Source organism: Hypanus sabinus, unplaced genomic scaffold (genome assembly GCF_030144855.1).
Source record: "Hypanus sabinus isolate sHypSab1 unplaced genomic scaffold, sHypSab1.hap1 scaffold_603, whole genome shotgun sequence".
Classification (NCBI taxonomy): domain Eukaryota; kingdom Metazoa; phylum Chordata; class Chondrichthyes; order Myliobatiformes; family Dasyatidae; genus Hypanus; species Hypanus sabinus.
In genome coordinates, this window is record NW_026781459.1 from 204,142 (window position 1) to 229,157 (window position 25,016).

The window sequence follows — 25,016 nt, forward strand, 5'->3', positions numbered from 1 at the left end:
ACTCATCCAGGTGATATACAACACTCATCCAGGTGATATACAACACTCATCCAGGTGATATACAACACTCATCCAGGTGATATACAACACTCATCCAGGTGATATACACCACTCCTCCAGGTGATATACTCGCTCCTGTTTGCCTTCTCCTCGCCATCTGAAAATCTGCCAACAATAGCAAATTTGTCACTGGCATTTGAGCTGTGCCAAGCTGCACAGCCATGGGTGCAGAGAGAGTAGGGCAGTGGGCACAGCACATATCCTTGAGTTGCCCCAGTATTGATGGTGATGTGCAGGCGTTATATCCAAACTGCACAGATTGTGATTTTCTGTTGAGGAAATTGAGGATCCCGTTGCAGAGGGAGGTAGAAAGGCCCAGCGGTTCGAGCCTTTTGATCAGAACTGTAGGAATAATTGCTTTACACACTGAGCTCTGGTTGAGAAACAGCAATCTGATGTAAGTATTCGTATTGTCAAGGTAATCCAAAGCCGCGTGAGGAGCTGATGAGATTGCATTGTGACCTATTGTGGATACAGGGAAATTACAGTGGGCCCAGGTCCTTGCTGAGAGAAGAGCTAATTCTAGCCATCGCAAACCCCTCAATCTTTTCATCACAGTAACTGTTACTGCTATGGACGATAGTCATTAATGCAACTCACACTGCTCTTCCTGGGCACTGGTATAATTGTTAGCCTTTTAAGGGATGTGAAAACTTTCAACTGCGGCAAAAATGACCCCATCTCTGAAGCATTCACAGAATACAACTCCTGTTTTTCTGGGGTGGCTGAAATCCCTTGTAAATCTGTGTGACGACAGCACCCACCATTTCCTCACTCTCCTGAAATCGATTGAAACACAAAAAAAATTCCCACAATGTATTGTATTGAAGAAAAGGCAGATGAGCTTGGGCATGGATCAACACATGGCATTATGATATTGTCATCAGTATTGAAAGTGGCTTGCAGAGAACTGGCAGCTCAATATTCTGGGATTCTGTTGTTTCAGAGTTGACAGCGTGAGGGATTAAAGGGGTAGGGCTGGTTTCACTCAGGGAAAATGTCACGGCAGTGTGCAGTAAGGGCAGATGGGAGAACTCATCTAGTGAGTCTTTATGGGTAGATCGGAGAAATAAAATTTGTTTGAACATGTTAATGGGTCTATTTTATAGACTGCTCAAGAGTCTGTGGGATTTAGAAGAACAAATTAGTAGATGTCAGAGAATATTGCAAAAAACGTAATTTGTTATAATTTGATTTTAACAGTCCACATACAGACTGGAACTCTCATAAGAACATAAGAACATAAGAGATAGGAGCAGGAGTAGGCCAATCGGCCCCTCAAGCCTGCTCCGCCATTCAACAAGATCATGGCTGATCCAATCTTAACTCTTATTTTTCACCGAATCCCACAAGGCAACAGTGCCAACCAACAGGACACCATGCCGCCCATTTTATTTTATTGTTCATCCCGCCCAAACCCATGTGATCACCCGGGAAAAAAAACGATTTGCCAATTGAGGAGAAAAAATCTGGAAAATTCCTCTCCGACTCATCCAGCCTATCGAAAACTGGTCCAGGAGATCACATGGCTGATCTAAACCTAGCCTCATGTCCACTTACCTGCTCGCTCACCGTATCCCCTAATGCCATTTTTATCCAGGAAAATGTCTATCTCCGTTTTGAATTTATTGAGTGTAGTAGCTTCCACAGCTCTCTGGGGCAGTAAATTCCACAGCCTCACTACCCTCTGAGTGAAGAAATCTCTCCGCATCTCAGTCCTGGAATGGCATCCCCTTATTTTAAGATTAGGCCTCCTAGTCCTAGTTTCACCCATCATTGGAAACATACTCCCCGCATCCACCCGATCAAGCCCCTTCACAATCTTATATGTTTCAATAAGATCGTCTCTCATTCTTCGGAACTCCAATGAGTAGAGTCCCAATCTACTCAACCTCTCATCATACATCAACCCACTCATCCCCGGAATTAACCTAGTGAACCTTCTCTGCACTGCCTCGAGAGCCAGTAAGTCCTTTCTTAAATATGGACACCAGAACTGCACGCAGTACTCCAGGTGTGGTCTCACCAATACCCGGTACAACTGCAGTAAGACCTCCCTGTTCTTATACTCCATCCCCCTAGCAATAAAAGCCAGCATTCCATTGACCTTCTTGACCACTTCCTGCACTTGCATACTAACTTTTTGTGTTTCCTCATACTGTAGACATACTCATGTAATTGACAAATGTCTTCAGGAAAGTTTCATTAATCAGTACATCGAAGTCCCAAAGACTCAAGTGCGATAATTGATCTCCCATTAGGGATTGAGACAGGACAGACATAACAGAAGTATGTGTAGGGAAACTGTTTGCATCTGGTGATCACAATGCCATCATATTCAAAGGAAGTATGGAGAACGACAGCTCTGCTCCGTGGTATTGAGGCCCTGCTATAGAAAAAAAACGTACAAACAAGTTGGATGAACTCAGCAGGTTGGGCATCATCTGTTGAAAGGAGCAGTCAACATTTCGGGTTGAGACCCTTCATCAGGACTAAAGAAGGAGGGGGCAGCGGCCCTATAAAGAAGGTGGGGGGAGAGGGTGGAAAACCAATCTGAGGAAAAATAGTATTCTTGAACATCGAAATCTCCAACTTTAATTCCCTCTCTCTCCCTTCCCCCATCCCACCTTCACTCTGTGTCCTCTTCTAGCTGCCTATCTCCTCTCATGACTCTGCCTTCTTCTACTACCCATAGTGCTTTCCCCTTAGATTCCTTCTTCACCTCTCCTGCCTATCCCTCCCCGCTTCCCATCTCCCACCCTTTGTTCTTTCCTCTGATTGGTTTCCCACCATCCCCCCACCTTCTTTATAGGGCCCCTGCCCCCTCCCTCTTTAGTCCTGACCCAAAATGTTGACTGCTCCTTTCAATGGATCATGCCCGACCTGCTGAGTTCATCCAGCTTTTTTGTATGTCTTGATATGACCACAGCATCTGCAGTGTATTTTGTGTTTAGAAAAAAAAAATAGATGCATAACTGGTGTAGGCAGGTAGGAAAAAATTGAGGTACTTATGGAGTCGAGAAAATGCAAGATAAGATTGAGGAAAGAAACCAGGAAGTCTATAGGGTGGCATAAGTTTGTCCTAACAGACAAGGTGAGGGATTATATGTTTTAAATGCAAAAGGATTTCAGGATACACAATTGATTGTCTGGATTATCAGAATGCCAATGTACGCATAGAGCCGAAACAGATAGAGGAGTTCTTAAGTGGATTTTTTCTTCTGTGTTCACTCGTGAAAATAATCTATATAAGTGAAGCCACGGATGTTATACAAATTACGGATGAGTAAGTGTTTTGGGCAAGTTGGGCAACTTCGAGTGTATAAATCCCCAGTGACTGAAAAGTTCAGTCCTTGGACCCCGATGTAAGTGGATGCAGAAATTGGAAGAATGTAACCATTGTGTTAAAATTATGCTCAAAGACAGGAGAGCTACCAGAGGATTGGAGGATAGCTAATTTAGATCAACTATTTAAAAAAGGATCCAAAATTAAACCAGGAAATTATAGGCCAATGCACTTGAAATCAGTCATGTGAAGACATTGGATATAGGAGTATTTAAATAAACAGGACTGATTAGGGACATCCAACATGACTTTGTGTGTTCTAGACAATCTATTGAGTTTTTCAAAGAGGTTACAAGGAATGTTACCAGGAAAGTTGATGAAGACAAGGCTCTAGATATTGTCTACATGGACTTTAGCAAGGCATTTGACAAGGTCCCGCGTAGGGTTTTGACCAATAAATTTCATTCTCTTGGCATTCAAGTTGGGTTAGTAAATGGGAGTAGACATTAGCATAGAGGAGGAAGGCAGAGAGTGGTAGCAGATGGTTGCCTCTCTGACTGGAGACCCGTGACTGGTGGAATTCCAGAGGGATCGGTGCTGATATCCGTTGTTGTTTGTCATCTTTCTCAATGATCTCGATGATAATTAGATTATCTGGATCAGCAAATTGGCGGATGACACCAAGGTTCGAGGTGTATTTGACAGCATGGAAGACTTGCAGCAGGATCTGCATCAGGTGTAAAAATGCCTGATAATGGCAGATGGAGTTTAATGCAGGTTTGTGAGCTGTCACACTTCAGCAGGATCAACCACGATGGGTCTTACACAATGAAGGGTTCGGTACTAAGGGGTGCGGTAGGACAAAGGCATCCGGGAATACGGGTCCACAATTCATTGAAAGTGGCAGCTCACCTAGATAAGGTAGAAAAGAAATCTTTGGCACATTGGCCTTCATAAATTAAAGGATTCAGTACAGAGCTGTTCCTGTAATAAGATGGTTATGAAGCCTACTTGGTTGCAAAGAAAGAAAAAAGGAGAGATCCACACGGAAATCCGGACAGAAAGGTTGTTTGTTTTCCTCTTTAGGGTTGCTACATTGACCCCACTCCCGCCTCCTCCCGCTCTCAGACCCGTCCTGAGCCGGTGAGAGTTAGTGTGACCCAGACTGCGGCAGTCCCGCTCTACCCCGGCTCACCTGGCCCTGTCCATCTGTAATGAGTGACCACTCCCGCCTCCTCCCGCTGTCAAACCCGTCCTGAGCCGGTGAGAGTTAGTGTGACCCAGACTGCGGCAGTCCTGCTCTACCCCGGCTCACCCGGTCCTTTCCTTCTGTAATGAGCGACGGACACATCACAGCCGAGTGGCCTCGGGAGCAGCAGCTCAGACTCAACTCTTCTTACAGGGTGAGGACACACAGTGCAGGACCATTGTCGATCACCCGGGATGTCAGAATGTGATTTCCCGGGACCACACTGAGCACTGTCCGGTTAAACATCAGAGGTAAGTGTTGTCTGTGATTCTGCACAATTATTCAGCGTTTACAGCGAGACTCGGCTTTGGTCGGGATCGGGAGTGAATTTAGTGGGAGAAGGGAGTCCTGACATGTTCATGTTAACGGGACAATCATTGTCCAAATGGATTAAGAGAAACGACGTCTTTGCCGTCATCCAGAAATACTCTCCCGGGGTGACTTCTACTGAGTGCGAGCAGAAAGCATCTTTCACCCCTGTAGTGAGATGTGAAATATCCCACGGGACAGTGACCCGTCACCGATCTCTCTCAAACAAGAGAAATCAGCAGGTGCTGGAAATTTGTGAAACACACACAAGATGTTGGAGGAACTCTACAGGCCAGGCAGTGTCTATGGAGAAAAGAACAGTCAACCTTCGAGACCCCAGCTAATGGATTTTACATCGCGTCATTGGTTCTATCACTCTTCCCTGTACCACAAAGAGTTAAACTTTCTTCACACTTGAATGACAGTGTTTTCACTGGAACACTGGAATTTAGAAGGATGAGAGGTGATCTGATTGAAACATAAGATTATTAAGGGATTGGACACACTGGAGGCAGGAAACATGTTCCTGATGTTGAGGGAGTCCAGAACCAGAGGCCACAGTTTAAGAATAAGAGGTAGGCCATTTAGAACAGAGTTGAGGATAAACTTTTTCACCCAGAGAGTTGTGGATCTATGGAATGCTCTGCTTCAGAAAACAGTGGAGGCCAATTCTCTGGATGCTTTCAAGAAAGAGTTAGATAGAGCTTTTAAAGACATCGGAGTCAAGGGATATGGGGAGAAAGCAGGAACAAGGTACAGATTGTGGATGATCAGCCATGATCACAGTGAATGGTGGTGCTGGCTCGAAGGGCCAAATGGCCTACTCCTGCACCTACTGTCTATTGTCTATAAAACTGCACCGTCTGGCACCGACGAACATTCCACTCTCAAAATCACTGAGATCACATTTCATCTCCATGGTGATGTTTGTTGGAGACAGGAACAGGATCGAGAGGAACAGGATAGAGAGAGAGATCCGTTGGTAACGCTGTGGGTCTAGTTAATGTTTATCACCAGGAGCTGACTGAACATTAACCAGGGTGTGTTCATTACTTACTGAACCCGTAACACAGCCTCACTGGGACAGGGTGGTAACAGAACCTGAAGCCGCAGTACAAGGTAAGGAGCTGTGTATATTGATATATAAAAATCATGAAGGCAGTTAGCCACTTAAATGAAACTGAGAACTTATTCGATTGTTCAACAATTGAACTGTAGCGAATCGCATTTAAGTGAATTAATAATTCCCTTCATCTAGTTGAATGCATCGACGTCCTGTGCATGTCCCGCGGGAAACCGGGGCAGTTGGAGGTGTTATCGGAAACGCCGCACTTTCAACCCAGCTCCGAATCATCAGCAAAGGCTCGGGGGGTGCGAGCTTCCCGCATCTCGGAGCTGTCCCCGGGCTATTGCTTGCAACTGCAGGAAGCCGATCCGTCCACACTCAGGGATTTACTGATCCCAGACTGGGGGAACTGAGGATTCACTTTGCTTATTCCATTGCAGATCGGCACTCTGTCTACCCTTTATGACATTTCGGTAGGTAACTGCTGGGAGAGGGCAAAATTATGAGAACTACTCACACTGCAGTTTATAGCGGGGTTGGGGTAGAAGTGTGGAGGGGTGTAAAGATGTGATGGTTCCATTAAATTGTCGGTTGGTGAGACCTGTTGTGGGTCACCGCCTGCAGTGTTGTTTCCCTTCTTTCAGAAGTGTGTGGGTAGGTGGGAGATCAAAAGAAGGTTTGACAGAGAGACACATACAAAATGCTGGTGGAATGCAGCAGGCCAGGCAGCACCTGTAGTGAGAAGCATTGTGGATGTTTCGGGACGAGACCCTTCGTCAGGACTAACTGAAAGGAAAGATAGTAAGAGATTTGAAAGTAGGATGGGGAGGGGAAAATGCGAAATGATAGGAGAAGACCAGAGCGGGTGGGGTGAGCTGAGAGCCGGAAAGCTGATTGGCAGAAGGGATACAGAGCTAGAGAAGGGAAAGGATGATGGGATGGGAGGCCAAGGGAGAAAGAAAGGGGAGCACCAGAGGGAGATGGAGAACAGGGGGAGGGGGATGGAGAGGGAGGGGGGGGGGGGAGAGAGAGAGAGAGAAATTAAAACAAAATATATCAGATTGAACTGAAAGCAGGCACCGCCAGTTGAAGGCAATTGAGATGCGCTCTCTCTCTCTCTCTCTCTCTCTCTCTCTCTCTCTCTCTCTCTCTCCCTCTCTCTCTCGTCTCATTGCAATGGCCTCCGCAATATTCAGGAGAAGCAGATTATTACAATTCATTCTGTAATCTGTGCACTGTAATGGTCTTTGAACGACAAGTGAGTGAGATGTTACAGGTGAGAAGCAGGATTAAGATGCTGAGATCACAGACTATATCTGTCACAGTAAATTCAGCACGTGAATTTTATTAAATCTCCCATCAGCATCCTTTGGCTGACAAAACACATCTAGTAAATTTTATGCTAAAGGGATTTTCATCAATCAGTAAAGGGAAACAGCTCAGCTATTTGTAAAGTATGAGTGATAGCGAGGAAACACACTGACAGGAGGAAAGTAACAGACACATTAATCATAATTTTATCTGATCGATCAGGTTACTTATTCCTAGTAAGTGAACACTAATTTCAATGTGAAATATATTCTTATCTTGCTGTACTCATGAGGGTGTGGTTATCTCCAGTTTGTAATCCCGACACAGTTGCTGCCTTGCCCATTATTGTAATGGCCCCATTGTGGACAAATATTGAAGTTTGCTTTATCAAAGGGCTGACTCTGAGATCAGTGGAGCTCCAGACATTTGGGGCACAGTTAAATCTGGTGAAAAGGAATGGTCGGTGTTCAAAAGAAAATATTATTCCAAAATCATAACTTTCCCCCAGAGTTGACAGCGCCCGTCCTGCTGCTGAGCTTTTCCTATAAGCTCACGGGGATCTTTGTCCTTGCCCATCGCTGTGGTTTATAGTCTGAAAATACATTGCTCCCCAAATATACAATAAATTAATGCCCAGAGAAAATCTGCAGAAGCCTGAAATTCAAGCAACAAACACAAAATGCTGGAGTAACTCAGAAGGCCAAACTGTACAGAAAAGAGTACAGAGGATGCTTCAGCAAGACCGGACAAAAAAAGAGATGATAGGTCAGAGATAGAAGGAGGGGGAGGGGAGTGGAGGCAGAGGTGGAAAATGATAGGTGAAACTGGAAGGGGGAGGGATGAAGTAAAGTGCTGGGAAATTGATTGGTGAGAGATGCAGGGCTGGAGAAGTGGGAATCTGATAGGAGAGGACAGAAGGCCATGGAAAAGGAAAAGTGGGGAGAAGCACCCAACGGAGGCGATGGACAGGTAAGGAGATAAGGCCAGAGAGGGAAAGTGGGATGGGGAATGGTGAAGGTGGGGGGGGGGGGGCCGTTATTACCTGAAGTTTGAGAAATCGATATTCATGCTATCAGGTCAGAGGCTACACAGACGGAATATAAGGTGTTTCTTCTCCAGTCTGAGTGTTTCCTCATCATGGCAACTGAGGAGGCCATATATTGACATGTCAGAATGTGCATGGGAAGTGGCATTACAATGACTGGCCACAGGGAGATACCGTTTTTTCTGGCGGACGAAGTGTAAGTGTTCTGGAAAGCAGTGCTGCCAAAAGGTCTCTGCCCAAAATGTCGACTGTTTTCTATAGATGCCTCCTGGCCCTGGCCCGCTGAGTTCCTCCAGCATTCTGAGCGTGTTGCAATGAATTAGTGTGATGACACCGACTGAACGGAGCCGAGATGCGGGTCGCGGTTTCTCCCTGGAGCAGATCGAACTGTGGACAGATACTGGATGTAATCTGTGTCACCGTGCACTGAGGCACAATAGGAAGCCTGGACCGAACAGCCCAGTAGAATCATCTGCTTGAATCAGCTTTTGTGTCATATACTTAATGTGCTGTGGAGCAGGGTGTGGAATTACATGCTGAATGATGTGAAGCTCAGGTTTATATGTATGTTATCAACTGAATCTTGCTCACGGTGTGTTCACTTTCTGTTTGCACCCACTAAGTTCAGGGACTCGGACTCGCTGGAACAGAAACAGAAGCTCAGCACCAAGTACACACAGAGACCGTACTGGGTGGGGAACGTTGTGGTGTTTCAATACGTCCCTCGTCAGGAGAGGATTTCCAGTGTTTATCCTGTTCGATATCGTCTTTAAAACTGTGAGGTTTTACGGACTTGGATGCTCTTTTTTTGTGTGCATGTATTTAAGGGAAACAGACATGCATCTGGCAGTGATACTTAAAATAAAACTTGCTGTACTGAATTTCAGTGGGTGTTGATACAAATATCAAAGTCTGCAGTCTGTGGGCAGTTTAGTATTTACCTCCTGTACCTAACAAAGTAGCCACTGAGTGTATGTTCGTGTTTTTGGACAAGGCATCAAAGTTTACAGGGAGAAGGCCAGGAACTGGGATTGAGACAGAGATTAAAAAAAAAGGATCAGCTATGAATGAACAGTGGAGCAGACTCGATGGGCCAGATGGCCTAATTATGATCCTATGTCTTAAGATCTTATGGTCTTCTGCAGCCATAGCCTGTTCACTTCCAAGTTCAAAATGTTACGTGATCAGTGATGCTTTTTCTGCACACTACTGTTGCAGCCAGTGATTATTATAGTCTTCAATCAGTCTGGCCATTCTCCTCTGGACTCGCTCATTAACACGGCGTTTTCCCTTACAGAACTACCAATCATTGGATGTTTCTTGTTTGTATTTCGCACCATTACCTGTAAATCGAGACAGTTGTGGGTGACAATCCCCGAGATATCTACACTACACCGTATGGAATCAACAATCATTCCACAGTCAAAGTCACCGAGACCACATTTCTTCCCCAATCTGATGTTTGTTTTGAGCAACAGCTGGACCTCTTGACCATTTCTGCATGTTTTTATTAACATGACTGAGCTGGTGTCACATGATTTGTTGATAATGAGCTGGTGTACAGGTGCACTTTGTAAAATTGCCACTGAGTTTATTTCTGATTTAGAGAACCCACTCACCCCCAACTCTGTGTTATCATGAATGAGATCTGGATCTATTTATTGATTCCCCTGTTTCCCACTACTGGATGGCACAACTGCAAACAAAAAATTGGCGTAATGACAAGGGTGGGTTAACAGAAACATAGAAAATCTACAGCAAAATACAAGCCCTTCAGCCCACAAAGTTGTGCCGAACATGAACCTACCTTAGCAATTACTAGGCTTACCCATAACCCTCTATTTTTAAAGCTCCATGTACCTGTCCAAAAGTCTCCTAAAAGACCATATCACATCCCCCTCCACCACCATTGCTGGCTGCCCATTCCACACACTCATCACTCTCTGTGTGTAAATAAATAAATAAATAAATCATTAACAACGTGATAATTTATGCCTGACATCTCCTCTGTACATACTGCTTAAACTTGTGTCCTTTTGTGGCAACCATTTTAGCCCTTGGAAAAAACCTCTGACTTTCCACACGATCAATGACTATCATCATCTTGTACACCTCTATCAGGTCACCTCCCATCCTCCATCGCTCAAAGGAGAAAAGGCCGAGTTCACTCAATCTCTTTTCACAAGACATGCTCCCCTATCCGGGTAAAATCCTTGTAAATCTCCTTTGCACCCTTTCTATGTCCTCCATGCAAAATATGACCCATCAACAACCACTCTTTGCCTTCTGTGGGCAAGCCAGTTCAGGATCGACAAAGCAATGTCCCCTTGGATCGGATGCCTCCTTTCTTTCTCAATAACCCTTGCATGGCGTACCTTATCAAATGCCTTGCTGAAATCAATATACACTAAATCTATTGCTCTCCCTTCATCAATTTGTTTTGTCATTTAATCTCAAGTTAACATAAAATCCTGGAACCTATGCATACTAAACACAAAGAACAAACACATTTGAACATGGAACAGTGTCCCTCTGTCACCGGGTTACCAAACCAGCAGAAATGGAATGATACGTTGGAGTCTGGTGGTACTGTAACTAAAAGTGTTTATTAGAAAACTAAGTAATATACAAATATACAAAACAGGTCAGCAATCAAATATACAGAATTTTGGAAATAGGAATCAAAAACAAGCTCTATCAAAGTCAAGGGGTAAAGAAATAGTCTTAAGTTGATGCATTGTTCAGTTCTGTTCAGTTTAAGTCGAGGTAGTTGCTGTTGTGATGTTGGGGAGAGAGAGAGAGAGAGTGCAAGCGAGAGATGAGCAGCTGCAGAAAGCAGCTTTCTGTTGTTCTGTTGTACTGCTGTGGTCATTGATTATGACACATCCATTCTCGGCTAGACTGTTCTTCAGTGGAGAGCCTGTCACCCAGGCGAAGGTGGACACACACACACAAGCCCCCACCGGTCTGCCTTCTCCCACTGTGAGCCTCTGATTAATTCCCTCGAATCGATCCTCCGAACCCCCTCCTGCCTGTGGGGGGACAATACTCCTTGGTGTCCTGTGGTGTGTCTGCCTGTGTCTCAGCAGACTCACTTTTTTATCTCCCCCGCTGGGGTACCAGCCATCCATCAACTGACCATGTCCATCAAACTGGGCCATTCCTTGCTGTCTCAGCAAGAATGTTAACGAGCAAAGAAGAGTGTCCTTGTAGCAAAGGTAAATAATCAGTGAAGAAGCCATAACACTAAACTCTGTGTGTGTCTCTCTGTCATCTGTGTAGGATGCCTCTCCCTCCCCTCTGTTCATTTCTCTCTCTCATTAGCAGCATAGTTCATGGGGGGGTCTATTCTGGACCCCATCTCCATCTGGTTTTCTCATCCCACCATAACACCTCTAACAGACAGGATATTGAGGCTGAAAAGAGCACCAGAACTGTTTTATTGGCGACACGCAGGGATCATGGAAATGGTAATGTGTAGCACATAGAAACTGAATTCACCTTGTTGGCCAGAAAGAATGACTATCTTCAAATCAGTGAATTCAAATGAATCAATGACAGTGGAAGCGGTCTTTGTTCTTGCCGTGTGCTTGGGGGATGGAGGCTGCCATTTTATGAAGGCACTCGATTCTCCATTTTGTGAGCTTGACATGCTGGACCTGATTAGTGTTTTAAAGAAGATACAAAGACTTCAGGTAATTTGCTGGACTGGAGGTCATTTCCAAATTAGGAGTTGTTTGTGAGGTGTTCTTTGGTTGGCTATAACATGCAGACTTGTGAATGCCTGAGGTTATTCAACTCATTGCTGACTGAGAACAAAGAGCCATGTGTCAGCAACTGTCCCTTGATGGGGAGAGGACAATAGATGGATGCTGCTTTGGACCAGAGCCAATGACCAGGTGTTCAAGGCCAGACACATGACCTGTGGCCAATGACATGGGATGGCAACATTTGAATTGATAAGCAATGGATATAAAAGTGGATGCTTTGTGTGTGCCGGTGGCGGTAACTTCGAAGAATAACTATCGCAGACACAAGCGAGAGAAAGCCTGCGTGAACACGTGGGGAGTGAATCGGAACCACGAGGAACAAGGAGCGCCTGGCCAGTGTAAATTCCTCCGCCTGGATAATGCCTTTGCTATTCTTTGACTATCCAGGAGAGCCAGGGGCACTTAGCAGTTGTGCGCACAAGTATTTAATGTATGAATTCACGTATTTGTTAGTTTGAACAATAAGGGTAATTGTCAGTAAATACCGATCTCTCTGTGCCTCACTCAGAATCGTTGGGAGAGGTAGAAGCGGTATCTCTCTCTCTCCTCTCCTTTCCAACAACCTCGTCAGGGGAATTGTACTGTCAAGCGATCAGGCTCAAGTGCTTTACAATTCAGGATTAACGTTGATCACTGAAGACGTAGAAGATGTGCTGTAGATCTGTTGTTTCAGTAGACAAGTTGGAGTAGATCCCTGTCACTGTTCAGACAGGAGCTGATATGCTTCAACACCAGCCCCTCAAAACACTTCAACTGTGGATGTAAGTGCCACTGGGCGATAGTCATTGAGGAATTTAACCACACTCCTCTTGGGTACCGGTATGGTTTAAGTTTCAGTTTGGAGGTACAAGGAGTTAGTCACCCCTAGGTTGCAGGAGGAGAGGAGCTTGGTGACTGTCGGCAGAAGGAAGCGAAATGTGCAGCCAGTGCAGACAAGCCCCGTGGACGTGCCCCCAATAATAAGTATACCACTTTGAGTATACACCAAGTGAGAGGGACGACCTATCAGCTGGAAGCATAAACTCTATTGTCTCTGGCTCGGAAGAGAACAGAAGAGAAGAGGTCTACAGTGGGTATAAAAGATTCCATAGTCGGAGGAACAGAGAGGAGATTCTGGATGTATGTTGCCTCCCAGGTTACAGGGTCAGGGATGTCTCAGATCGGGTCCATGGCATTCTATAAGGGGTGGGTGAGCAGCCAGATGCCTTGGTGTATGACATGGGCAGGAAAAATGAAGGGGTTCCTGGGAGATAATACAGGAAGCTAGATAGAAAGCTGAGAAACAGGACCTACAGCATAGTTATCTCTGAATCGCCTGCTGTGCCACGTGCTAGCAAGAATAGAATGATGGTGGCTGAGGAACTGGTGCAGGAGGCAGAGGTTCAAATATATGGACGATTGGGATCTCGTCTGGGCAATGTATGACCTATACAAAAGGTATAAGTTACACCAAAATCCCAGGGGAACCAATATCCTTGCGGGCAGGTTTTCCAGAACGACTCGGGAGGGCTAATTTTGCAGAGGGATGGGAACTGGAGTTATAATGCTGAGAATGGGGTCGTTGGTTCACAAACAGAGGCAGTGTACAGTGCTAGAAAGGCGAAGCTGACGATAGGGCAAAACTGCAGTCAATGGAATGAGTTGCAACGTAAAAGGCAAACAAAATGGGAAATGGAGAGTACAGGACTGACAGTGTTACAGTTGGAGGCAAGCAGTATATGGAATAAGGTAGACGAACACAGCAAAGTTACAGATTGGCATGCATGACATTATGGGTGTCACTGAATCGTGGCTGAAAGAATATTACGGCTGGGAGTTTAACATCCAAAGATACACACTGTATCAAAAGGACAGGCAGGTCGGCAGAAAATGAAATCAAATCATTAGAAAGAAATGACATAGGGTAGGAAGGTCTTGAATCATTGTGGGTAGAGCTAGGAAACTGCAAGGGTACAAAGACCCTGATGGGGATAATATACAGACACCCACACAGCAGTAATGACATGGTCTGAAAATTACAATGGAAGATAGAAAATGTATGTTAAAAGGACAACGTTACAATAGTCATGGGATTATTTAACATGGTAAAATCGGGTTGTTATGGTGTTTCAGTACCCCACTTGTCACGATAGTATTTCTAGAGTTTCCACCGGTTCAATCTTGTCCAGAAAATTGCCTGGATTTACGGATGCGTGTTTTTTTTTATTCTGTGTAATTTTGTGAGCAAAGTCGGTGTATATCTGGCAGTGATATTTAAAATAAAAAATCCTGCAGTAAATCTCACTGGCAGTTGTTAAAATTATGGATGTCTACACTCAGTGGGCAATTCTTATCTACTTCCAGTTAAGCACTTTACCATTTCATCTGATTTTATCCTTTTCCATTGTTATGTTGAAGCTAAGGGAATTGTGGTCACTCTCACCAAAATGCTCCCCCCACCAAGAGGTCTGTCACCTGACCAGGTTCATTACCCAGAACGAGATCCAGTATGGCCTCTCCTCTCATCAGCCGGTCCACGTACTGTGTCAGGAATCCTTCTTGAACACACCTAACAAATTCAGCCCCATCTTGCACTCAAGAGGTGCCAGTCAATATGAGGGAAGTTGAAATCACCCTTAACTACTACCCGGTATTTTTTGTGCCATTCTAAAATCTTCCTACTTATCTGTTCCTCGGTGTCCCAAGGGCTATTTGGGGGCCCGTAGAATACTCCCTGCACAGTGACTGATCCCTTCCTATTTCTGTCTTCCACCCAGAATGACTCGGTGGACACTCCCTCTGCAGCGTCCTCCCTTTCTATAGCCGTGAAACTATCCCTGACCAGCAATGCGACTCCCCCCACCCCCACCTTTTCTACCTCCCATCCTATTCCTTTTAAAACACATGAACCCCGGGACCTGCATCATCCAATCCTGCCCTTCCTCCAACCAAATTTCAGTAACGGTCACAACATCGCAGTTCCACGTACTAATCAATGCTCAAAGTTCATCCTCCTTGTTCCTAATACTCCTAGCATCGAAATAGACATATTTCAACCCCTTTAACTGGCTACAATTATGTTTCGTCCCCTGCCTTTCCTTTCTCATCAACTCAGAGCTCTGAGCATCATGCCCTTGTCCTTCTACTTTAATCCCTGCACTCACATTCCGATTCCCACCCCACTGCCAAACTAGTTTAAACCCTCCCCAACAGCTCTGTCAAATCTGCCCACTAGGATATTGGTCCCCGTGGGATTCAAGTGCAACCTGTCCTTTTTGAGCAGGTCACACCCGCCTCAAAAGAGGTCCCAATGATCCAGAAATCTGATTCCCTGCTCCCTGCTCCATTCCCTCAGCCACGCATTTATCCTCCACCTCATTCTATTCCTATTCTCACTGTCACATGGCACGGGCAGTAATCCTGAGATTACTATCTTTGAGGTCCTGCTTTTCAACTTACTTCCTAACTCCCTGGAGTCTTCTTTCAGGACCTCTTCCCTTTTCCTACCTATGTCATTGGTATCAATATGTACCATGACCTCTGGCTGTTCTCCCGCCCACCGCAGTATATCTTGGACGTGATCAGAAATATCCCAGACCCTGGCATCTGGGAGGCAAACTACCATTGGAGTTCCTTTCCTGCGTCCAAATAAGTGCCTGTCTGACCCCATGACTCTAGAGTCCCCTATCGCTACTGCCTTCCTCTTCCTTTCCCTACCCTTCTGAGCCACAGGGCCAGACTCTGTGCCAGAGGCACAGCCACTGTCTCTTCCCCCAGGTAAGCTGTCCCCCCACCCCCCCCCCAACAGTACTGAAACAGGAGTACTTATTGTCAAGGGGGACAACCACAGGGGTACTCTCTAGTACCTGACTCTTCCCTTTCCCTCACCTGACTGTGACCCATTTCTCTGGCCCCTGTGGCCCCGGAGTGACCACCTGTCTGTAACTCCTCTCTATCACTTCCTCACTCTCCCTGACCAGATGAACGTCATCGAGCTGCAGCTCCAGTTCCCTAATATAGTCCCTTGGGAGTTGCATCTCGATGCGCCGGGTGCAGATGTGGCTGTCTGTAACTCCTCTCTATCACTTCCTCACTCTCCCTGACCAGATGAACGTCATCAAGCTGCATCTCCAGTTCCCTAATATAGTCCCTTGGGAGTTGCATCTCGATGCGCCGGGTGCAGATGTGGCTGTCCGGGACAGCCGAGACTCCAGGACCTCCCACAACTGACACCGACCACAGAAAACTGGCCTCACACACATACTACTTCCTTTTGCAATGAACTGCCTCACCTCGTCCTGTTACCACTGAGGCCCGTTGAGCCAAAGCACTTTCACTCTGTTGCCTCTATCTCCGCTGCCCACTGGATATTGCTGCCTTATTTTTAAACTGTTGAATAATTCCGGTATTTTGTTTATTTATTTTATATACGCTTTCATCAGCTTGCTCTTTTGAATGTATGGCGGGCTACATTGTGTTTAACAGCGTCATGTAACTCTGATAACAGCCATCAGAATATTCAAAGAAATCTGGACCGGAGATTAGGCAAAAATTATGTTCTTAACATCCCACTGGAGAAACTATAGTGCTTCAGGACAAAATGTTGCAAAGTTATGGGTGATTTTGCATTGTTCAGGGTGTCAGAGGGTTTCTATATAGCCCCAAAGCGTATATTGCCAGACGATGTTAAACTGAAAGGAGATGGTGGGAATCAGGTGAGACTGAGAAAACTGTATAACTCAGTGATCAGAGGAATAGATGTCCCATTGGTCAGCAGAAATGTTTCACCCCACACTGCTGTAACTGTTGTCCATTACTCACCACAGCGCCACCAGTGGTAGGAGGACCAAGGCAGTGGCCACTGTCTGCTCAACCTGGCTTGCCATTCTGTTGACACATCACCCCCGGTCCAGGACACAAGATTGGTTCCTAGAAGGGAATTGTCTGCAATATAGTGAGTAGATACCCTGGAAAATCCTCGCTTAGTGTACAATCTATGGAGAGTGCAGAAATGGGCATTGTGTGACTGTGGGTCGATGGCCGCAAGTAGATCAGGCCATGTCAAGTGTTCGGTGGATAGGCCCAAGATGTTTGGAAGAGTGCGACTCAGTTAAAAAAACAAATAGCGTTCTCATTTACACCTCAAATAATGTCTGAGCATCCTGTTAATTTTGTTTGTTAGAAAGCGGCAGAATCTGACCAGAACTGTCCTCAAAATGGATAACGGAGCGAGCAGTGGAGGAGTTCCAGTGACATCAACATCGGGAAAGGACACGGGTATGCTAGCGGATTATTTTCATTTGTAATTATTGTCTTGACTCCGTGTTTGGGTTTAATTTAATATCCATAATACACGAAGTATTTGTGAAGGGACTGGGTTGAGAGAGATGACAGAGAAGGGGTATCAACGGAAGTTACACTCACCCCCCCTCCCCTTCATAAACATTTACTTCTCTAACTTCCGTTAATGCCCCTCCTTCCGTTCGTAAACATTGACTTCTCTATCTTCCGTTATTGCCTCTTCTCCCCGTCATACCCCATCCCTTATTTATTCATTCATTCATTTATTTATTTATTTATTTATTTATTATTTTCCCTTTTTTTTCTCTCTCCCACTTTTTTTCTCCCTCTGTCCCTCTCACTATAACTCCATGCCTGCTCTCCAACCTCTGGAATCCTGTCCCCCTTTCTTTCTCTCAAGGCTTCCCGTCCCATCATCCTCTCTCCTATCATTTCGGATCTTCTCTCTTCCCCCACTTTCAAATTTCTTACTATCTCTTCTTTCAGTTAGTCCTGACGAAGGGTCTCGCCCGGAAATGTCAACTGTACTTCTTCCTATAGATGCTGCCTGGCCTGTTGCGTTCACCAGCATTTTTGTGTGTGTTGCTTGAATTTCCAGCATCTGCAGATTTCCTTGTGTTTGCAGATATATTTCGGACTGTGTTTGGTGACCTGCCACACCACCTTTAGGTTCCAGAGAGAAAGCTGCTGCCCAATATGGGGTCAGTAATTTCTTTAATTTTCCCCATTGTCCGTCACAGGTCTGAACTCAGTGATCACCGAGCTCCTGGCGAGCTGGGATGATTTCCAGCTGCTGCAGTTGACGGACTTCTACCGGGACAGGCTGGAGCAGGCGATGGAAGGAGGGGTGCATGGAGTGAGCCTGGCGTTAACGGCCGAGAATCAGTTCAGCGGAGAGGAACATCGGGTGAGTGGGAGGGAGAATGGGTTTGAATTTTCACACATCACAGGACTGATGGGTGTCGGAAATCTCACTCATCAGATATTAAATTAGATAAAAGAACAATTGGAAAATAAATACTGTACATACAATTACAAAACGAAATGTGACTCTGAACCAGTGATAGAAAGAGGTGAAAATATGCGGCAGACTGGTGGGTATCCCCTCAATATTCAGAGTGAGTTGAGTTGTGTGAGCTTGAAGTATTAAATTAAAGTTTCGTTTTGGGAAGAACGTGCAGCGTGATGGCAGGATGACAGTGAGAACTGGGACATCATCTGTGGGTGCCACAGGAGCTCCAGTGTGTTCTGTTCTGAGTGGAGATGATAGTGTTTCAATCTGTAACTGCGAACAGTGTGGATCGGGGAACACTGCCATGTTGAAATGTATAATCACTGAATAAACCTCCACTGGAAAAGGCAAAGGAAAGGCATCAGGTGTCAGCCGGAAATCCGCTGTCATGTTGGGCACTGGCGGATTAAGGAGATGAATCACATCATATTTTCTGAAACTTCTCTGCAACTCACTCTGTTACTAAAGCCCTCCTGTTTTCTTTCTTCGTCTGTGATCGTTATTTTCTGATTTCTGTTTTACACCATCAAATCCGGTGAGGAATTATTTATGGGTTTGGAGCCACGTCAATGAAGTGGTCACAGACCAGCCAGGATCTCATTGACTGGTGGACCAGGTTCACGGTGAATGTCCCTCCATGTGCTCTGCACTCAGAATGTACAGTCCATGTCCAGACAGGATCAGCACCCGTCCGGGTGACTGCTCAGTGTGATCCCGTTACGGAGCGCATCATTTACTTCTCATTCTCTGTGTGAATCTGTCAGTCCCAACATGTTCGTTGTTACTCTTCACAGAAAATCTCTGATCTCGCTGATAAGGGAGAGCGGGCGGACAGTTCTAAACTCCTCCTGAGCCTGGTGATGGAGAAAGGCTCCCGCGCCCGGAGGGTGATGTGGGAAACCTTTGTCAAAATGCGGATTGATGTTCCAAAGTTGGACAAAATACTGAAAGAAATACAGGAACATGGTGAGAGAGTATCAGAGATTAATTTAATTTTGGATTCAAATATTACATACTTAAAATTTGAGGAATTGAAACTTGTAAAATTATTTTAAATCTGAACAGGTTGTGTTCTGGTCCATCGACCCGTACCGGAGATTCCCAGGGAGCTGAAAGGTAAGTGAAGAAACCGCTGTTTCCAACGAAAGTTGATGTTGTGTAGGGACCTGTCGTTGCTGAACCAGGAGGATTTGATCAGGTAAATGTTCCACCATGACACAGCACAGTGAGACACAGGGAAAAATGTTTGCTGGAGGGAGCGTTTTCACAGGACATTATGAGGAAGCACGCAGAGAGTTGGAGGCTTTGCTGAAAGGGATCACTCCTCTCTGGGTCCTGCAAAGACAGGTCCCCCTTTCGGGGTCAGAATGGAGAAGAGGGCAATCTGAGGAGTGAAACTATGGGAAATTTCTCACTCCAAAAAATGAAATATTATCCCTACAACCACCAAACCCAACACCCTCTTCCTAAATCACATTTCTAAACTCCCTCAGATACTACAGGTTATCATTTTTTAGAATCCGGAGTCCATTGAAGTTCTCATCACAGAATAAGCATGACAACGTCCATTTAATGAGAAAAGCAGGTAACACCCCAACTAGTCTGTTTAATCCCAGAGCAGCATATGAAACCCATTCTCTCCACATTTGCAACCCCTTGGTGCAAACAATGCTAAAATTATCCAGCTCAATTTTCCACTCAATAATCCTGGAATTCCACCAGGAAACAATGATAGTGAGGGGGAGATCAGAGACAAAATCCTCTGCTGAAATTCATGTGTGCCTGTGTTGTGTGGATACTGTGGAAGGGTAAGAGATGGGAATTAGGACAGAGAAACTGAGGGTTGTGGGATTGCAGTAAAAAGGTGGAAAGGTCTGAAAATATCTATAAATAATATTCCAATTAATTAAATTGTGACCGTCTGGATAGGAAATTCACTACATCCGTTAGCACATTGTGTCACCGAAAATGCGACTGGAATCTCTTGGCCTCAAGAGATTGTGAGGCTTCATCATCGCGGACTGAGTTGGACCACTCAGCTGCACATTCAACAGAGGAGAGGGCGAAGGAAAGACAGATATCGTAAAGATTGTTAATCTTACAGTAGCCCATGCTTTAACTGATTACTCGAAGCCCTTGAACAGAAATATATGGCCACAATGTTCATTCAGCCTGTCTCATTTCCAAGAACAAATTCCAAGAACGTTAATTTTCAAATGGTAACAGAGAATGTTTTCAAGCTGTTCACGCCTCTGTTGTCTGTTATTGCTTTCACCACTGACAGGGTCCTGACACACTGTGAGATCCCAGACACACCTGGCAGTGTCCTGGCACACAGTGAGACCCCACACAACCCTGACAGTGTTCTGACACATGCTGAGCCTCCACACATGGCTGACAGAATACTGATACACTGTGAGACACCACACACTCCTGACAGAGTCCTGAAAACTGTGAGACACCACACACACTGGGCAGGGTCCTGACACACTGTGAGATGTCACTGAGACCTGACACTCTGTGAGACCCAACACACCGCTGACAGTGTCTTGGCACATGGTGAGACCCCACACACACTGGGCAGGGTCCTGAGACTATGAAACCCCACACACCCCTATCAATGTCAGGAAACACTGTGGGACCCCTCACAACTATAACAGAGTCCTGACCCAGTGTGAGACACCACCAACCCCTGAAAGGGTCTTGACACACTGTGAGACACCACACACACCTGATATGATTCAGATACACTGTGAGACCACACACACCCGTAACAAGGTTCGGATACACACTGAGACCCCAGACACTTCTGACAGTATCCGGACACTGTGAGACCATACACACCCCTGACAGGGTCCTGACACACTGTGAGACCCCACACACACCGGGCAGGGTCCTGACACTGTGAGACTCCACACATCCCTGACAGGGTCCTGACACACTGTGAGACCCCACACACTCCTGACAGGGTCCTGACACACTGTGAGACCTCACACACTCCTGACAGGGTCCTGACACACTGTGAGAACCCACACACTCCTGACAGGGTCCTGACACACTGTGAGACCCCACACACCCCTGACAGGGTCCTGACAAACTGTGAGATCTCACAAACCCCTGACAGGGTCCTGACAAACTGAGAGACCCCACACACCCCTGACACGGTCCTGACACACTGTGAGACCTCACACACCCCTGACAGGGTCCTGACACACTGTGAGACCCCACACACCCCTGACAGGGTCCTGACACACAGTGAGACCCCACACAACCCTGACAGTGTTCTGACACATGCTGAGCCTCCACACATGGCTGACAGAATACTGATACACTGTGAGACACCACACACACTGGGCAGGGTCCTGACACACTGTGAGACCCCACATATCCAGTCATGTTCCTGACACACTGTGAGACCCCACACACCCCTAACAGGGTCCTGACACATTGTGAGACCTCACAAACCCCTGGCAGGGTCCTGACACACTAAGAGACCCCACACACCCCTTTCACGCTGTGAGAATCCACACATCCCGACAGTATGCTGTCACACTGTGAGAGCCCCATACAGAGTCCAGGCACATTGCAAGTCCCCACACACCCATGAAAGGGTTCGAACACATTTTGAGATCCCGCACACCCAAACCAGCCACCCACAGTGCATGTGCTGATCAGCAAATCTGCCTCTGCATTTTGAATCAGTGATGCTAGGAGGGGGAAGCTGTGATTCCCTGACCTGTTCCTTTCCCACTACCCTCTTTGCTATGTCTATACACCACATCAACACAGGGGATTAAAAGTTTCTTCCACAGGAACAATGCTATCTGTGGCAGTAGTGGGATGTTGTCCAGTATGGGACAGTCAGGGGTCAGTAAACTACCAGGGAAATAGTCACTTTCACAGCACAGTTAATGTGGAAATGTGATGATCTGGTGTTTATCTAGACCAGGCCTCTCTGTCCAGTCAGGGGTCTTTTAATCAAATTTACTTTACTGCACGAACATCCATTGATGAATCCAATTAATGCATTAGCTTTGAGCTAACTCATGTGTGTTTAAATACTGATTTCTGAGTTGAGGCATCTAACCGTTTGTCCACTGTCTGTTCCCATGGAAGATGTTCAACAGAAACACAAGGAGACTCTGCGGGCACAAACTGGAACACTGAGAGTGAACACGATCCTGATGAGGGAGAAGGTGAAGGTTTTCCAGCTGGTTGATCGATACGCTGAGCTCACGGTCATTTCTACTGTTCGAGATCGGAGACTGGTGGAACATGAGCTGTTGGCAAGAGGCAGAGACCACGAGGAGTGGAGAGAGAAACATCTCCGCAGAAAGCTGGAAAAAATCCGGACTGATCAGTTGTTCCAGAGCAGTTTTTCCCAGAGTAAATCCAAATCTGGGAGTTCAGCAGCAATGGCTGGAGTCCCGGGGATTGGGAAAACAACAATGTTACAAAAGATTGTTTATGACTGGGCCACGGGGAAAATATACCAACAATTCCAGTTTGTCTTCAGTTTCAAATTCCGGGATTTAAACAACATTAACTGCAGAATAAACCTGAAGGAACTGATTCTGGATCAATATCCTTACTTTGGGAATATCCTGAGAGAGGTCTGGAAGAACCCAGAGGGATTGCTGTTTATATTCGATGGTTTGGATGAATTCAATGACAAAATTGTTTTTACTGACAGTCGGGGAGACACAGAACCACGGTCCACATGCACAGATCCTGAGTTCAAGTGCAAGGTGTCTGACATTGTGTATAGTTTAATCCAGCACAAGCTGCTCCCAGGGTGTTCAGTACTGGTGACCACCCGTCCCACTGCGTTACATTTACTGGAAAAGGGTGAGATCAGTGTCTGGGCTGAAATCTTGGGATTTGTTGGTGAGGAACGGAAAGAATATTTCATTAGGTATTTTGAAGATCAGATGGTGGCGGCAGCTGTTTTCAAACACGTGAATGAGAACGAGATCCTGTACACCTTGAGCTACAACCCCTCCTACTGCTGGATCCTCGCTCTGGCACTGGGTCCCTTCTTCACACAAAGAGTCAGGGACCCACACCGAGTTCCCAAGACCATCACCCAACTGTACTCCTACTATATTTACAACATCCTGAAAAACCACGGCCGTGAGATTGAGAACCCCCGTGATGTGTTACTCAGGGTTGGTCAGATGGCCTTCAGAGGAGTGTCCGAGAGGAAGATTGTGTTTACAGATGGAGATTTGATCAAATACAATCTGCAGCCTTCCCAGTTCCTGTCCGGGTTCCTGATGGAGCTTTTGGAGAGAGAAGATTCTGCCCGGAGCATGGTGTACACATTCCCACACCTCACCATCCAAGAGTTTGTAGCTGCAGTCGCACAATTCTTGATTTCAGATGGCAGAGATATTATGAAACTCCTCACTGAAACTCACAACATGACAGATGGGCGATTTGAGGTATTTCTCCGTTTTGTTGCTGGTCTCTCCAACCCAATGACAGCTCGGGGCCTGGAGGAGTTTCTGGGTCCATTTCCTCATCAAACAACCTGCCGGGTGATTGACTGGGTGAAGGAGGAGGTTAAACACCGGAGTGTAAACACAAAGAGTGAAGCTGGTAAAAGGAGCCTCCTGAACACGTTGCACTACCTGTTTGAATCTCAGAATCGTGGACTGGCTCAGGCCGCACTGGGATCTGTGGAAACACTTTCATTCAGTGGAATGACACTGACCCCGATTGACTGCGCGGTCCTGTCTCATGTCATCGGACTCTGTGATACAATAAAACACCTCGACCTGGGGAACTGCCACATTCAGTGTGAAGGAATCCAGCGGCTGGGACCCGGGCTGCACAAGTGCCAGGAGTTGAGGTAACTTGATTTATCTCTCACTCTGAACTGTGAAACTGTTCCATTGTGTTGTTTCAATGAAAAGGGATTTGCTTAAAACTGCAGTAATTCAGATTGTGAAGAATTGTGACAAATGCCCAGGGGATCGGTCAGTAATTCCCCAAGGATGGGAGGGTTCTGTGGTTCCTTGTGAAGGGATGTTGGAGACTTCATCAGATCAGTGAACAACGACCATTGGCTTAAAGGTAGTAAATCACAGGAATGGTCGTGTTTCTTGCTGCCTGTGACACGTCCATTGACAATGTTCCTTCTCACTGTTACTGACACCCAGACCGACACTGATTGCAGCAGGTGGGTCAGAGATTCACACCCCCTTCCCAGTGAGGGACAAGAGACCGTCAGCAGACTGTCCCAGTGAGAAGGAAAGAAATACCGTTGTGAGATTGTCCTCCCCTGGTCTTCACCGTGTGTGACTATCACCATCAGTCCACCTGTGTGACTGTGCTCACTACCAGCTACGCAGACCCCATGGGCGCATCTCCTCTCCCGATTGTGGGTCTCAGTTCAGACCCACCCATCTCTTGCAATCTATTTCTGGATCTTCTTATCCTATTGGATTATCTTTTCCCTTTGGTATAGTGCTGTGGGACTTCTCATCCTCATTCCCCTTCCTCCTGCAGAGTCTGTCTTCCCATCCCTTTTCCTCAGGTGGGGACTCTTCCACCGTCTCCTATCAACATTTCCATATTCACAACTCTTCCTCACTGTGGGACTATCTCCCATCCTTCATCTCTG

At 46.1% G+C, this 25,016-nt stretch overlaps 1 protein-coding gene across 1 annotated transcript in view; it reads left to right on the forward strand.

Annotated features, from left to right (window-relative positions):
* Positions 1-25,016, forward strand: part of LOC132389566 (NACHT, LRR and PYD domains-containing protein 12-like) — a 42,543-nt gene that overhangs the window by 11,286 nt on the left and 6,241 nt on the right. The window contains exons 4-8 of the mRNA XM_059962043.1: positions 17,258-17,352; positions 18,117-18,283; positions 19,183-19,354; positions 19,454-19,504; positions 22,505-24,242. Coding sequence (XP_059818026.1) covers positions 17,258-17,352; positions 18,117-18,283; positions 19,183-19,354; positions 19,454-19,504; positions 22,505-24,242 — 2,223 coding nt within the window. The remainder of the gene's footprint in view (positions 1-17,257; positions 17,353-18,116; positions 18,284-19,182; positions 19,355-19,453; positions 19,505-22,504; positions 24,243-25,016) is intronic.